At 41.8% G+C, this 18,051-nt stretch overlaps 1 protein-coding gene across 1 annotated transcript; it reads left to right on the forward strand.

Annotated features, from left to right (window-relative positions):
• The first annotated feature begins 5,718 nt into the window (after positions 1-5,718).
• On the forward strand, positions 5,719-18,051 carry NRG4 (neuregulin 4). Its single transcript, XM_075273871.1, has 6 exons — positions 5,719-5,916; positions 6,285-6,354; positions 14,756-14,846; positions 16,401-16,550; positions 17,064-17,144; positions 17,358-18,051. Exons 2-5 carry the CDS (start codon positions 6,345-6,347, stop codon positions 17,098-17,100), a joined length of 288 nt encoding a protein of 95 aa, XP_075129972.1. The 5' UTR covers positions 5,719-5,916; positions 6,285-6,344; the 3' UTR covers positions 17,101-17,144; positions 17,358-18,051.

Consider the following 18,051-nt stretch of genomic DNA (forward strand, 5'->3'; position numbering starts at 1 on the left):
AAAACAAATTTCTTGGGGTTTGCTTGCAGCATAATACAGAGGCCGATTAGCCAAGAGTACAGGAGGTCAGGGCTTGCTTAAATCTCAATCTACTCAATATTACAGTGTAAGGAAATAAGATAGAGTGGTAAGATACTGCAAATAAAAAAAAAAACTTCACTTTTATTTTATATAAGATAAAATCATGGGGAGGCCTGGGACTCCCTGACCCTCGTCGATACTATGAAGCTTCCCTGTTACAGAGAGTGTTAGATTGGTGCTGCCACTCCCCCTTCAAGCAGTGGATCTCCCACTATTGGGCCAACCCTTAAGGTGTACAGGGCTCTCCTCCACAAGGAGTGGCTCTCCCCCTCTTCTTATCCTGGGCAACCCTGCCTTCCCAGTGAGACTCTCCCTGGGTCCGTTCCGGCGCGAGGCTGGTATGCAAAGAGCCATGCATTTTTGCTCTGGGGGAAACTGGCGTTCTCATGGGGACCTCCTCGCAGATCCCAACCTCCCCTGTATGGGCCCTTGGCGGGTTTTACAGCTCTCCTTGCTACCCAGCTCTGAGGGTTTCGACAGACCCCTCACGGGCTTTGAAAAGGCTTGTGTCGGTTCTGGCCTCCTCAGACACTCCCTGTCGGAATTCTACATGCTCTGGTCTCCCCTGCTATGGGCCACAGACCCCCCCCCCCTTCCTGTGCAAATGGGAGGTGGACTTGGACTTGTCCTTTTCAGACTCACAATGCACCAGGATCCTAGAGCTTGCCCACAAGAGCTCTGTTATCTGTAAGTACCAGGAGGCGGGTTACAATATCCTTGCCAGATGGTACCATGTCTCCTCTAAGTAGCATAGGTTCTTCCCATCCTCCTCCCCGATGTGTTGGCGCTGTGGTAAGGAGGAGGGGACGCTTTTGCACTGGGGCTGCTCCGCGCTGAGAGATTTTTTTTTTCCCCTCTCTTTCTTTTCCCTGTTTGCTGGACAGTATCGGGGTATCTTATTAGTCAACTGCATTTGTATTGCCTACTCTATACTGTTTCACTTACAGCCCATTACGGGTTTTCAAGCCCGTCTGTTTTATTGTTACGTGCGGTTTTTGTTGTAAGCCTGTTTGGTGGGCAGGGTACTGGGAGGGGAGACGTGAGTGATGCACTCACATCTCCCCGCCCTGTACCCGGCCACACTCTCCTAAGCCACAAGCCCCGCCTTCTTCCTAGGACTGTAACACTAACCTGGGAGGCAGGGGCAGCGAGAAGAGGAGCAAGAATAGCAGGGATCGGACCAGCGGCACCGGATCTGTGCAGGTAAGTGAACACCAGCGGGGACCAAGTAGCCAGAGGATTTTTTTTTTTTAATCACCACACAGTGTGGAGTCTAACAATTAAAGCATTCAATTTTTAGACTCCATGCTGTGTAGTGAATAGGATCGTTTTTAAAATCCGATCTTCAATTATTAAAAAAAATCCCATTGACTTGCATTTGGATCGGAATTGGGAACGGGATCAGGTTCGAATGGAAAATGATCGGAAATCAGATTTTAAAAACGATCCTGAAATCTCAAGATCGGCTCAACCCTAATATTGATCTTTCATCATCTCCAAGCTCCCCAGTGGCCCAGCATGCAGAATATACTCCTCAGTGGTCCTCAGACATGTCTTAATGCTTCCATGTGGTCCCCATAGACCTAACAATGCTCCGCAGTGGTTCCCAGGCAAGTAGTAATGATCTCCAGTAGCCCCAAGGTTACTAATTATGTCTTCCATTGGCCCCAAGGCAAGTAATAATATTCTCCAGTGACAAGTAATAATGTCCCCTAGATAAATACTGTCTCCCCAGTGGCTCCCAGACAACTAATAATGTTTCCCAATAGCCCCCAGGCAAGTAATAATGTCTTCAGGAGCCCACAGGCAAGTAATAATGTTCCTCAGAGTGGCTCCTAGACAAGTAATAAGGTCTCCCCAGTGGCCTCTGGACAACTAATAATGTTTTCCAGGCAATACTAATGCCCCTACTAGCCACCAGGCAAGTAATATTGTCCCCAGAGTGCCCCCTTCAGTAGCCCCCAGAGAACTAATAATGCCCCCAGTGGCCCTCAGGGACCTAATAATGCCCCCAGTGGCCAAACACTGTAATTGCACTATATAAATATCAATGCAGCAGGTCTTCAGCAGACATCATTAGCTGATGCCTGAGTAATAGAGCAGAGACCTAAACCCTTCCTGCTGCACTATTCTATTCAACTGCATTGACATCCTAAGGGTCCATTCACCCTAAGCATGCTGTTGTAGTTAAAAGGGGATATGCGGCTATTTCCCCACTGGACTGTGAGGCACCCCTGAGTGGTCTCCATGGCTGGGTGCTGCGGCACCAAAGTTAAGAATCGTTGCAGTGTCATCTGCAAAATTATGGCACAATACCTCTATAAGGTCATAAATAAATATATTAATGAAAATAGAGACTAATACTAACGCCTGTGGAACCCAACTAGTAATAGTGAGCTAATCTGAGAATATATATATACAACCACCCTCTGTTTTCTATTACTAAGTTATTTACACACATTTTAGTATGAACATTTTCATTTTACATTCAACCATTTATGCAGCACAATATCTCATGTGTTCTCATTGTTGTCCTCAATGTTCACCTTGTTAACCTTACTTCATCATTCTGCCTTAAACCTGTTCAGTTGGGAAACTCTGCCAACGGCTGATATGTAATATGTAAAGTCTCAAATATCAGTGATCTAGGTTCCACAGAACTTTACAACATCATGGCTCTTTGAAAAGTTAGGATGAACTACACTCACTCATTTCTGATTTGTCAAGATGGACCCTTCTACGGTGTGTGGCCCTTAGACCTATAACAGATAAGCTCTTGTTCCATAGAAACAAATACAGTTGGTGTTTCCCGTCACTTTCGGCCACCATTCACTCTCAATAAAAGATTGGAATTGAAGAATTGGCCCTCCTTAGATGGTCTACGCTGGACCTGGTGACTTTATTCTTTGTCTCTACCCTTTCATCTGTATATAGCAGCCCCAGTGCTTTGTATCTCTGTAATGCTAGGTTCACACTTTCCATTCTTCGGGTCCACTTGGGGACCTGAAAAAAATGGAAAGCTATCCCTCTTAAAAAGCGGTTACCTAGTGGTTAACCAAGGTTTCTCTCTGCATTTTTCAGGCAGATTCGGGGACGGGAACGCCTAAGCTGAAGCTTAATTTGCTGCCTTAATATTTCAGTTATTTTGCTTCCTCTGAGTACTTTGCTCCCATGCTGACACTATGGAGTATTGTAATTTTTTCAGAGAGGCATTCAATAGGTGATATCAATGTGTCTTTTATTGTCAATAGTACATTTGTATAGATTTTGCATGGGCTTCCTCCCACATGCCAAAACTATAGTGATATGTAAATTAGGGGTTGTGTGCCTGTATGGCAACCACTAACTGCGCAACGCCACAATTCTCCCTGCACTTTGAGCACATTACAAATGTTTGTCATTGGTTATTACTTTCAACTCAATATCTACTGTATAAAGACAAGCTACAAAGCCTTCACATTGTACCTTGATATCTTATTATCTTTATTCAAAGACTTGTTCCTCATGGACCTTTTAATTACTGAACAAATGATTAAGAGCCCCCCCAGGGCTATTAGCCTGTGGGACACACGGTGTCACGGTTCACTACAGGTTTTTATTTTTAATTAAAAATTTTGATGTCCTTTGCTGCGTTTTTCGGTCTTTTCTGCACCTTTTTTTCTCCTCAGGTACAGGTTACCAACGATATTCCCTCTGTGGACCCAGTTGCCATTGGTTTCATCCTGTTCCAGAGGTTTCCATCACCGGGCAGTTTTCTCCAGCAGCAACAGCTGATTGGTGGAGCAGTTCCAGCGGCGGGAAAATTCAAGTTTAAAAGGAGGGGATCCCCGCCGTGGTCAAGCAGTTTCTCGGAGGAGCTATAATAAACCTGAGCCCCCCCCCGCCCCCCCCTTTATCAAGGACTTTCATACAATTGTCGTGATGTTTGTTAGTGGGAAATGGTCACCCAGCTAATGCTGGGTGGACTAGGTGGTTATAGATTCTGGTATTGGATATGGTTACTCTTTGGTTGTGTTTATACATTTGATTATTTGATTTATTGATTAATAATTAATTTATGTAACTCTTAATAAACATTGCGGCCTTATTCATCCACAAAAGTAATTGTCATGTTTTTATTTATTTATTATTATAAGTATGTTAAGTAGTCAGTGAGGAGTTGTGCCTGTGATACCATGTACTTATCAACTCCACTTCTTTGAATTCTTCAATATATTTCACTCCACTGAATCAGGTAAAGTTTAATTTTTTTTTCTCTAGCCGCCATTTTTCCTGAGCAATTGGTGCCATTAGTTTAAGTACCCAATATGTTAATTAGGCCTAGGTGGGTGGTCCTAGACTAGACAGTGAGAGACAGCCCACCTGACAGTAAGGAGCCTAGCTAGATTATCGGGCGCTGAAACTAACAAAAGAGTTGGGGCTAGAGAAAAGATTCCACTGCATCGGAATCAGTGGAGCGAAATCTGTTGAAGAACACAAAGTGCTGGAGACGGCGGACGTTGTGAAAGGTCATTTCTTAACTATTTTTTCTCTGAAATGGTGCAAGTTTTCAAGTTAAAGGATAGCTGTTTGTTACAAGGGAGTCTGTCAGGATTTCAAGCTGCAAATGGATTGGGCAGTATGACTTTCATGACAGATTCTTTTTTACGACTTGAAATTAAAACTGAGAGTTTAATAACTAACTTGTTTCGTGTAGAACTCCACATATTCTATATTTAGAATACTATTGATGCAGGGGTGAATGGGTGATCTTTTGACATTTAAACAATGATAATGATTGTGTTTATAATATTTGTGTTTATAGATACTATCTTATTCCTTTTAAAATAAGAAAGAAATATTATAATTACCTTAATTGACTGCAAAGATTTTTTGCCTGGACAACCCCTTAAAGTACTCTCAAACAACAGCAAGCTGCAAAGCCTGTATCTCTGTAAGACTGCATCACCAGGTGATAATAGGTTTCTTCCACTACTTTACATGTATTATGCTACCTATAGAAATAAAATACATTTTGTATTTAGAGTTTTACTTAAAGAGTAATTTCTGTTTTGCAGGTACATTAGGGATGGGCACACCACGTGGAGTAAACGGCACAGAAAAAAAGAGGCATTTTACAGTTCCTACAAAGAGGCTGTAGTGAATCCCATCTACACATTGCGGAAAAATATCTGCAGCGGACACGCTGCGATTTTCTATACTCAGATTGTCAACTAAACTAAGGTGTTTTCTTCTATGTTTTTAAGAATTTGAAGTAACAGTCCTTGAATTAAACAGACGTCTTGCTACAGATGGCTTCAGCAACAATGTTTTCTTTAATTTCAGTTTAACTGCACCCATGCAATGTAGAATTGAACCTATTCATAATACGTTTCCTGTTTTCTTCTGATGTGAGATTGCTGACATCCAGTCAAACAGGATACTTTGTTGTAGGAAAACACTCTTCCAGGTAAACTGTGCCAAGATTATAGCCACCGGTTTTTATAGCAGCCCTAGACAAAATTGTGCTAAAAATATCACATGCAAATTATGCAACCAGCAACATTCCAATGATGCAAGACGTCTTTAGGAAGTGTAACTGCTAGGTATAAAAGTGCTGAAAATGTGTCAGTAGATATAAGGCAGAAGCCCAGTACAGAACACTACTAGTAATAATATACTGAACACCAAAATTGAATTGATAGTGGAAAAGCGAGAGGGAAAAGGGAGAGAGAACAGCCCAGGGGAGGAGCAGCTGTGTGGAGCTCAGGAAGCTTCATAGCCATACTACAGACAGTGCACAGATCAGAGACATGCAGCAAGCTCTACCATCTCTCCCGTAGATGCCAGAATATTGTAAGTAACAAAACACAGTAGCACAACCCAGCTGTATATGTCAGCACTATAGGATTGTCTGTAATAATATCATCCACCTGAATGTACAGCATGTGGCAAGGTCTATCAGGTGAACACTTTGTGTGGGCCTATTTGGTATCCAGCGTGACACAATTTGTAGATTTGCTTGTCTAGATGTATTAAGTGGTTGTTACATTGTTGTGTACTAGAATAAATATGTTCTATTGAGGGAAAAAATTACAAAAAAATGACATATCCATGTGCGGTATGCTTTTCGATGAATGTAATATAGTGTCATATAGGAAATTGAATGCTCATCCTCATTTAGAGTGTTTCTAAATGAATTATATATATTTTTATCATTCCAGACTCGATTTACCTACATATTATTGCCTCTAAGTCCGGACCAAGTTATTTGCCTGCATAATATGACAACAGGTAATTTTATAGATGCTTAAAAGATGTGACAATTTATTTCTACTCAGAAAACTGTATAACGTAGCATATAACAAAGCATATCTTGGCAGGCTAAAGAACAATCTGTGAAATGTTAAGATATGAAAAAGTCAAGGAAACTATTTGACTTTATTTTGTGTCCTTGGTTAATATGATGTAACTTCCCATTCATAGCCTAAATGTCACTGGCACATCGTAACCTATGAAGATATATCTATGACTATCTATGAAGATATAAACAGTTCTAAATATGGTATTCTTAGAATAAATGTATATCACCAGAAATCAATGTGATTTTTTGAAATTGTAACATAAATGATACAGATTATTTTTCTGCATAGATTATAATTTCGTAGAACAGACCTTTAAAGGCCATGGCCCCACGGGATGGAAACACCGTGGGAAAAAATCACAGCATTTTACAGTAAGGGCAAAGTGGATGTGATGCCCACTTTGCGGTAAAAACTGCAGTGTGGATACACCACGATTTCCAAAACAGCGCGGTTTTGGAAATCGCAGCATGCCAATTATACCTACGGAAACGCCGGCAGTTTCCCCATAGGTATAATTGTAACAAAGTCCACTGAGGAAAACTCAATGAACTTTCTGTTTAAAGCACTGCGGGAAGAACCACGATGCATTGCCTCCGCATTTTTTCCCGCAGTGCTTTTTTGCTGCAGGACATCCCGTGGGGCCTTATGGGGCATTCACACGTAGTAACGCGGCGCTGATTCTGGCATAACTCGTGGAAGAATCAGCGCTGCAAAACAGAATTCCATTGAGTTCAATGGGTTCCGTTTAATGCGTGGAACACATTGAAATCAATGTGTTATGTGCGTTAAACAGAACCCATTGAAGTCAATGGGATTCTGTTTTGTAGTGCTGATTCTTACACAAGTTATCGTGCCAGAATCAGCGCCGCGTTACTACGTGTGAACGCCCCCTTAGCCTAAATCTGCAGTTTATTAATTTTTTGTTTCAGGTTCAATCCAGGTGGTTTCATTTAGTACATTCACAGTGTCAGGATTAGAATCAGGAAAATATGCAACATTTTCACATGTGCTATTCAAAATCCACTCTGAAAGCCACGATAACAGGTGTCGATCTCATGTTTGGGTTTATCACAGATTTTGATGCTGATTTTCTTGGTCCTAATACTAACCTGGTCCATGTACCTTATGCTGATGTAATTGGATGATGTGACGACACAATGCATTTACTTACTCATATTTTTATTCATATAGATGAGGGTCCCCCGGAGACCCAATTATTAGACTTGTGGAGTGCAGTGGGGTGCCAGAAGTCTATATGGCTAAGGATGCTTATGCAGTGGAGTGACAACTTGACAACTTTTGCTCACATAATCCTTTAGACAAAAGAGTAACGATGAACGTTATGTACAGAAATATCAGTAGTCTTTCTTATGGCGATCCATGAAATTCATGCTTACAACCTTCAGTTACAACATTATAGTGAATAGTTGAAATCTAACTGCACACCATGAGCTCTGTAGAAGCAGATCGGTCATCAATTTTGGCATCAACTTGTTCTGTAATGTAATTTATATTGGTCAGTAACAGCATTCCAGGTTAGGCCTGGTTCACATCTGCGTTCGGTATTCTGTTCAGGGAGTCTGCTTAGGGACTCCCCGAATGGAATACTGAACGCATTGAAAAGCGGTGAGCATTGAAAACACATGGTCCCCATAGAGTAAAATGGGGTGTGTGTGTTTTCCACGTGATGTCCACACAAGTCATGTGGAGAGAAAAGTACTTTAAGAGCTACTTTCCTCTCCGCATGACTCGTGGAGAGACCGTGCATAAAACACATGGACCCCCATCGTATTCTGCAGCACTTTACAGACATTGTCAGTCACATCAATGCAAAGGGGACAGCAGTGGGGAAATCAGTCTTTATACAGTAGCAAGGAGGGAGCTTTCTATGGCACTCTACTTCTCCCCTGTTTTTAGAGTGGGCACTATCGGGGCATTACACTGCATAAGGGCATTAAAGAGGCTTCATCACTGTTATACAAGGGAGGATATCGTTACTGTTTAATAACAGGTCACTAGGTTCATTAAAAGACAGACATTTACCTATAGGGATCTACCTTCCAAAAGGTGGAACTTGGCGCAAGTTTCCTTTTTTTTTTTTTTTCCACCAAGGAGGACGTATTTACATATTCCTTTCCTTGTATGCATGATGTAACTGAATAGCCTTGAGGTGTCATACCTCACTTCCTGCATGACGCAACTCAAAATAAAAGATTCAATACAAGGACCCTGTCACAATAAGCCTGAAGGTCTTTAGTCATAAGATTAGCTGGCAGACAATACTGTATTACTGTCAGGTGCTTTGCTCACTGCACACACAAGCAGTTTTATCTAGTCTAATGCTTACAATAAGGACAAATCTACTTGGACAGACTAGAAATTGTATATTTATCACTCACCACAAGTAAACTGAATTACAGCCCGTGGGCAAGAGCTAAGACCAGACAAGGGTGGGAATTCTAGGGGTCATTCCTACAGTCACATTCAAGCAACTGAAAAACAGTTTTGCCGCAATAATAGTTCTGTACAGGTACATTATTAATAGTCTAACAAACAAACAAAAAAAAAAAAAAAAAAAGAAGACAAGCAAATATAGGCAGCACAGGAACACATAGCACCACCAAGCGCTACCAGACCTAGAACACAATGTGACCACCCAACTAGGAACAGCGGGGCCCCGTGGCGAACTTTTGACATGGGGGACCCCCCTTCCTGACCAACACCGAAGACCTCGACCAACCGACCCCCGCCGCCTTCCTGAGCGCTCTATTATGACCCATAGTGGCCCCTGCACACAGTATTATGCCCCACAGTGGCGCCTGTACACAGTATTATGCCCCATAGTGGCCCCTACACACAAAGTATTATGTCCCATAGTGGCCCCAGTACGCATTATTATGCCCTATAGTGGCCCCAGTACGCATTATTATGCCCTATAGTGGCCCCTACACACAGTAGTATGTCCCATAGTGGCTCCTACACACAGTATTATACCCCATAGTGGTCCTGGACACAGTATTATGCCCCATAGTGCTCCCTGCACACAGTATTATGCCCCATAGTGGCCCCTGCACATACTATTAGGCCCCTGCACACAGTATTATATCCCCATAGTGGACCCGGCACACCGTATTATATCCCATAGTGGCCCCTGCACACATAGTATTATGCCCCATAGTGGCTCCTGCTCACTGTATTATGTCCCACAGTGGCCCCTGCACACAGTATGATGCCCCATAGTGGCCCCAGTACACAGTAGTATGTCCCATAGTGGCCCCTGTACACAGTATTATGCACCATAGTGGCCCCTGCACATACTATAATTCCCCATTGTGGCCCCTGCACACAGTATTATGCCCATTGTGGACACCCATGAACAATTATTATACTCTGGGGTCTTTTCAGACCCCAGAGTATAATAATTGGAGACCTGGGGGTTACTTACCTATCTCCTGCTCCACTGCAGTCTTCGGTGGTGTCGGCCTTCTTTAATGATGTACTGATGTCACACAGCTATGCCCAAAGCCTGCCAGGAGCGTGGAAAGGTAAGTAACACGTTTATTATGTTCCTTTACCTTTCTGGGGCCTCCGATTATTATATTCGGGGGTCTGAAAAGATCCCAGAGTACAATAATAGTACTTGTGGGGCCCACGGTGGGATCGGTAAGTAAATAGGGCCCGTTACCGGCTGGAGTAACTCCAGCCAGTAACGACCTATTAAGAAAAGAAAAAAAAAGCGCAGAGGTAGTAGCTGTCGCCGGGCCCCTAATGTCCCGGGCCCTGTGGCAGCTACTACCCCGATAGCTACGCCACTGCACCCAAATTTATTTCCAATGCTGAATAAGTGGTGTAAACAGTACAGTGGTGGCAGGTTATGAACCTGCCATAGTCAGTATATTAAATATAATAGAGCAGGAGGAGCTGTGCTAATATTAATATATAGTTTTGTGGTATAAGATTCAGTATACAATTTATTTATTCATTTCATCATTCTGCTCAGTTCCCTATAACATGCTGTCCATAATATTAAATTGCAAAAATCTGCCCAACTATTTCTCTACTTCCCACTGAGTTTGATGGCCTTGTAACAACCCTCATTACAGCCAATCTGATAAGGAGGAACCTTGCAGTGAATGGTGAGGGCTCCAGCAGTGATCAGACATTTACTACCTATCCTGTGAATATGTCCATACATGTGTTTGGTAGGAATATCCATTTAATTATCTATAACATGAATTATTTAACAAGAATTTAAATAGCATTTTAGGAGAGTATATAATTGATATATGGTTTCATTATTATCATTATCATATGTTGGATACATTCTGTTTCCATGAGTAAACTAGTACAATGCTATTGAGCAAGGAGTATCAGGGATTCTTGATATTTAGCCATGGTGAGGCTGTTCACTGTTGTTAAAGTAGGACAGAGTCAAAACCAGCAAAATTTAGGATTGGACCTATAGTTGTCTACCTTTTTATGCATGGCAAAAATACACAAATACCCAGCCCAGCAGTACAACATTCAAAAATGAATAAAACGTAATTTTTAATACATCCATAAACAGCTATCAACGCTGGTATCTCAGGACATAAAATCATAGTACCATTTGGAAATTGCCCACCTGAACAAACAAGTGTCCCACAATGATCACTGTCCATCAGGGAAAACCATCATTGCAGCTAGCAGAAATTGGAACGGTCTTGCTGCGATTCTGATGGGCATTTGAGGTGCAGAATGTTAGTGGGATCAAACATTGCGGTTCACAGAAACATGTGGAGTGTTCCTCAAAAAAGGGTCCCATCTACTGTGCACTGGCGGAAACTACGCTGACCCTATCCCCATGAAAGAACGCCTGCCCTTACAAGGGCAATACCCAAAGGAAGCCCTAAATCATGCCCTATATATCCTACTAGCTGGTACCCGCAACGTTGTCTGCGGTGATTGTAGCAGTGGGTATATACAGGCGTGGGTAAGGTTTTCGTAGTGTACAAGACTTCTCCCGAGCTGCACCACTTCTCTGGAATGCTCTACCCCGGACAATAAGATTAACTCCCAACTTCTACAGTTTCAAACACAAACTAAAGACGCATCTTTTCAGACAAGCCTATCACAATTCCTAATGCACAAAATTGTCTGAACACTGTATAAGCAATGCCGCCCCTGCTACCTCTTGTGTCACCCCCTCTACCTCATAGATTGTAAGCTCTTTTGAGCAGGGCCCTCAGTCCCATTGTGTGAAATGACGTTCTTTGTTATGTATGTCTGTATCTGAACCCTATAAATTGTACAGCGCTGCGGAATATGTTGGCGCTATATAAATAAAATGTATTATTATATTAAAATGTATTATTATTATAAGGTATGGGATATGAAATGTAACTTTGTATCTTGTTTTTTCTGTAATTCAGAGAATACGTGAGACTTTTGTGTTGAAGTTAATTTGTATTAGAGCTGCTATATATACGGTGTGTGAGAAACTTTACATAGTGACTTTGGGACAGAAGTATTTGAAGTTAACCCTTTCCCACCGATGGCATTTTTTGACTCCCCTCCTTCTAAACCCCATAACTTTTTTATTTCTCTGCTCCCAGAGTCATATGAGGTCTTAATTTTTGCAGGACAAATTTTTCTTCAAGATGCCACCATTATTTATTCTATATAATGTACTGGGAAGCAGGGAAAAAATTCTGAATGGGGTGGATTTGAAGAAAAAATGCATTTCTGCAACTTTCTTACAGGCTTTGGTTTTACGGCGTTCACTGTGCAACCAAAATGACATGTCCCCTGTATTGTGTGTTTCGTTACGATTCCGGGGATACCAAATTTATATGGTTTTAGTTACATTTTGACCCCTTAAAAACAAATCCAAAACTGTTAAAAAATTTTTTTTTGAAAAGTCGCCATATTCCGACAGCCGTAACTTTTTTATACGTGCATGTACGGGGATGTATAGGGCGTATTTTTTTGCGGGACTGGGTTTACTTTGTAGTTCTACCATTTTCGGGAAATGTTATTGCTTTGATCACTTTTTATTCAAATTTTTATCAGAATCAAAACAGTGAAAAAAACGGCGGTTTGGCACTTTTGACCATTTTTCCCGCTACAGCGTTTACCGAACAGGAAAAATATTTGTATAGCTTTGTAGAGCGGGCGATTTCAGACGCGGGGATACCTAACATGTATGTGTTTCACAGTTTTTAACTATTTTTATATGTGTTCTAGGGAAAGGGGGTGATTTGAATTTTTAATCCTTTTTTTTTTGTTTTTAATATTTTTTTTACTTTTTTTAAACTTTTTTTTTGCATTTATTAGACCTCCTAGGGGTATTGACATGGGTGGGCGGTGTCGCGGATTCTCAGAGCGGTGGGGGTTGGCAAACATGGCTGCTCCAGAGCGTTAAAGAGCGCCTCCTGGAGTATCATTAAGGTGAGGGGCAAAGTGGTAAAGTCTATGTATATGAGATTGTGTGGGGTTAGGGGCGAGGCTGTAGAGGGCAATATGAATTTTGTGGCTTGCTATGGTCCAAACTGTGTGAGATTGCAGAGATGGTGGTGTGAGTTTGGGGTTTGTGGGGGTCCTGGGAAAAACGTATGTGCGCTATTGTGAGGAAAAGTAGCCTATTGCGCAATGGGGTGTATTAACTATGTTTGTGGAAAATTTCAGCCAAATCGGTCAAGCGGGTTTTGCGTGATTGACTCACAAACATCCGAACACACAAACCCACAAACATCCAAACTCACAAACTTTCACATTTATAATATTAATAGGATATGTATATTTTGTCCCCCAAGTGAAAAGGACTAAACATGGAATAGAATAGTAGGAATAGATCTAAACCTCCAAACTCAAGTAAGGGCACAACTGTCCCACACAATACAACTTAAAAAAGTACACTACACGCAGAGCACTACTATCTACATGCTGAAGCTGTTGGCTCACTAAGCCATATGCTCACACCAGTATTGAAAAGTGTTTTTATGGATGTATTAAAAGTTACGGTTCATTTATTTTTGCATGTTCCACTCCTAGTCTGTGTAAAGTAGGCCAGAGATTGTAATCCAGAGGGTTAGATGTAGTGACAACGTGATTTGATAATAGTTGTCACAACACATTGGAGCTACTTGTGTTACCTGGTTCCTGCAACATATCCAGTATCTTAGACAATGAAGGATGTAACACAAATAACTCGCTCTCTACTCACATTCATTATGAAATCTCTCAAGCCATTATTTCATCAAGGTTTACCATAGCAATATATTAATGTACCATCACATGACAAGGTTAAACTGTATCCTCCTGGAAATGTGCTCTGGGATAAAGTGCAAACCAGTTTGAAGAGTAACTGAGAGTGTAATAATAGAGAGTATAATAACCTATTAAGTGATAACTAGAAGAAGAAGACGAGAGAGTCACAACCGCCCATGTAGAACTAAGTAAGAACGCTCTTCTGGTTGGAAATCTTAAGGATTAATCATTATATAAGCTTGCAACATTTTTTTTTCTTTTCTTTCAAGCAATTGTATCTGGTTTAGCTCTGTTTTAGCTAAACTCATACTTCGTAGAAAACAGTACAGAGATTTATGCTAATTAGACTCAGTACACCATCGTGCACCCTCTTTGCTATTGTTTCCTATGGGTGTATACAGCACAGGCTGCTGCTGCTGACTTACTGCTTCCCGCTTGCACACACATAGGAGAGAATAGTAGAGAAGAGGCTGCTGGGAACTTCCTGTGCTGGCTGAAGGTTATTTAGCATATGAATAAAAACTGACTTATTCAAAACTGCTGAGGCAATTTACATACTAAAGGTAGGTGTGGAATAGCCTTTCTAAAGGCTATGCAAGGATGTGATTAGTTAAAAATGACTTTTCCCAATGATAGAGCCCCTTTAAGTAGTCCAATAGATGCACCATTTCCCTGTAAGGCCATTTTTAGAACTGCCTTATGCATACAAGGTTTAAGTGCAAAGGGTGTGTGCCAGAACATCAGGGTTACAAACCTGCATAAAGAGACCTTGAAAACTTTGGCATGTCCCATTGCACTTGAGCCTCATTTGGATATTTATAAAAAATGGCATTTTCAAGGTAAGTGCATCTATTTATCTAAAATCATGATGGTGCTCAGCATAATGGCCCCTAAAATGCACTGTGGCTGGTTTTACATTAAGCTTTCTGGTGATAAGAGAGTGAAGGTGCAGACTGACTTACTCTGTGTTTGGATATTGTTAATCCAGATTCTGTACGTTACGTAACTTGGAGAGCGGCAGCACAGTTAGACGTTTGATGTGACTCTACCATTGTTTACACTGGATGCACCTTGTGTTTCAGGTCATGGAGTACCCTGTGCAGAGAAAGGGCAGAAAACTTTCTGTTTGAATGGAGGCATATGTTACAGCATAGGTCCTAAGCAACTCTGCAGGTGAGTAGAATTTTATGAGTTTCTTAAAGGGTACCTGAGTTTTTATGAAACATTTAAGTATTTGCAGGGTCTTGCTGGACAATTTGTTCTATGACTCTACAAGCCTGCCTACATGATGTCCTGTCAGGTTTTTCCAATGCAACAGATTTTGCAATTGTCACTAAGGCTGTGGGCATATACAATAAGGAGCAGTCTGCCCTCTGCCCTATCCATTACTACTGGTTTTATATGTAATTCTGCAAGGAGTAACTGTACAATAGCAAAAAACAGCTCATAAAAGCCAAAGTGACCAGCATGAACTGTAAATATAGGGCAAATAAATGCAACGATGACATAGGAAGAAAAAAACCAATCTATGAGCACAGTCAGGAAATCTGCTTGCCCCCTGTTAATAATATTTCATCTATAATTGCACAAGCACCTTTAGGTGCTGTGAACAGGAGCGTAACTACCGGGGTAGCAGTGGTAACAGCTGCCACAGGGCCCGGGACACTAGGGGGCCTGGTAACAGCTGCTACCGTTTTTTTTACCTTTTTTTTTTTTAAATAGACCGTTACCAGCCGGTGTAACTCCAGCACGTAACGGGCCCTATTTACTGCAATGTTGGGGGCTGCCTGAAGATGGAGAGGAGCTGCCTCCTCGAACAGTCCATCTTTTAACAGTAGTAAAGCTAGCACCTACTGCACCCAAGCAGGGGCCTCCCGGCACTTGCATAATGACAGCAGGCAGGAGAAACTTCTATCTCCTGCCCACTGTCCCAAGCCCTGTGCCGGCATCTATACTAGTAGATTGAAGGACCTGAGACATGACATCATCATGACGTCTTCAAAGGTCCTTTAATCTACTAACAGACTCAGTGTCTTTTGTGGGCGGCGCTTCCCGGATTGTACAGGTCAGTATACAATGGGGGAATGGGCTATAGGCTGTGAGGAAGAGGGGTACATGGGTGTGCAGGCTGTGTGTGAGAAAGTCTGCACCCCCATTCCTTCCTTTCTCACATACAGCCTGCACACCTATGTACCCCTCCTACTCACAGTCTGCACCCCCTATTCTGCCCTATGAGAGCAAGAGGAGGGAATGGGTGGTGTAGGCTGCATGTGAGCAAGAGGGGTACATGGGAGTGCAGGCTGTGTGTGAGCAAAGAGGGTGACTTGGGGGCACAGGCTATGTGTGAGAAAGAAGGGGGAATGGGGGTGCAGGCTGTGGGTGAGCAAGAGTGTGGTGGAATAGGGGGTTCCCCCCTCCAGATCACCCTCTTGCTCGCACACAGCTTGCACCACCATTTCCGCTCTTGCTTATACACACCCTGCACCCCACGTCACCCTCTTATTCACAAACAGCCTGCACGCCCATGTACCCCTCTTGGAGGGGGCCCCATGTCAAAAGTTCGCCACGAGGCCCCACCATTCCTAGTTACGCCACTGGCTGTGAACAAGCAACTGATCACCATGGGACCTTCGTGTACTCTTGATACATAAAGGCCCAACTCCCATCTATCCTTGTTTAATGTGGGAATGCTCCTTTAATGACTTGAATTGCTTTTATGTGCTGCAGGTGTATTGACAACTACACAGGCGAGCGCTGTGAAGAAATCCTCTTGTCTAGTGTGGAAACAGAACCCCAAAGCAACTTCTTAATTAATTTCTTGGTATTAGGGTCCTTCTTGGGCCTCATATTTTTGGGATTATTCATCTTTTGTTGCAGGTAAGCCAATTTCCTAGTTAGGCTAGGGCTAGAAAGCCTTATGCTGTAGTGTGTGAATTGCAGTAAAATGGCAGTCGTACTAATAGTTCCTCAGGTGAAATTGGTGTGAAGCTGGGGAAGCACATTGGCAGCAAAGATGGAGAGTATAGTATAGTACATGTAGTACTGTTCTATTGAGAGAGAAACATGATTAGACAGCCATTTAATTCATGCTCTATATTAATACAATGCCCGTTGATCGGTGTTACTTCCTCTGCTCCACTGACTGACTGACACTGAATCTATGCATCAATCGTATGCACCACTGGCTTATACCATCCCAAGCATTGTATATCTAATATGGTTCAGTTGCAGCGGTCCGGAAAAGAGCACTGTGTTCAGAATGTTGTTACCTGGAGCCATTTTAACTTTACAATTACTGTAAATTTGATACCAATCTGGTCTTTTCACTAAAGTTAGCTTTATGTTGGCCAAGTTTTAACTTCTAATATCTACATTTTTTACACTCTCCAGAAGAAAATTTAAGAATCGTAGTGAAGACGTACCATAAATATGACATCTATGTGGATCCAGTGGCATTCCAGATAACCTAAGGTAGTTGCATAATTTAGTATAGTCTTGTAATGACTTTCATTTACACTGGTTTGGCCTCTATGGAACTGCGGGAGATTTGGATTTTGTAGCTATAATTTAGATGTTAAAGTGTTGCAATAATATGGTCATCTGAAACGGACCTTGATCTATATTCATATTGACTTTGAATTGTCATTTATTCTTGTAACTATAACCTATATGTCCTTTGGACAGGTAAATGAAGACATTTGCTGCCTTATGGAAGACTGGACCTTTGAATTGGATTTTATTAAAAGTAATATGATGATGTTTTGCTTTCTAGCAAGCTCCCTTGTATCCTCCACAGATGTAGGATCCCAGATAGAATATAAACTCAGCTGTTACGCTCTTTGGGAAACCCTCCTGAAACATCTATTGAACCATCTGAACCTGATCAAATGAATCCATAAAGCTATTAATAAGTCATAAGATGCAGGACGAATCTGCAAAATTCACAAATATTCAAGCTACACTTTAAAATAAGTGCTATAATAGGCAAATACGTGAGTGGAAGCCAACCAAAGTGACAGACAAAATGGGGAAAACTCATTGCTGACTGTTCATCAAGTAGTAGGCTAGCAAGACATAATAAACCAGCAGTTGTCAAGTGGAAGAATCAGAATCAAGGATGGATTATCTGGGACCAGTGAGTGGGAAGAAAACCAGTGTCTAACATATCATTTAGTGAATGGTGGATGTGGTACTGATGCAGGGAGTGGGGATCTCATTTATGCTTTAATCAAAGCTAAACCTTGGATTTACAAAGAAGGTCAGTAAGCTGGATTTAGACAGTCTTCATACTGTATGTGGGCATGGCTTGGGGGTTATACTGATATAAAGCTAATAGTACTAAATGTATATAGAATTGAGTGAATGTCTATGTGAGAAA

Source organism: Leptodactylus fuscus, chromosome 5 (assembly GCF_031893055.1).
Source record: "Leptodactylus fuscus isolate aLepFus1 chromosome 5, aLepFus1.hap2, whole genome shotgun sequence".
NCBI lineage: Eukaryota > Metazoa > Chordata > Amphibia > Anura > Leptodactylidae > Leptodactylus > Leptodactylus fuscus.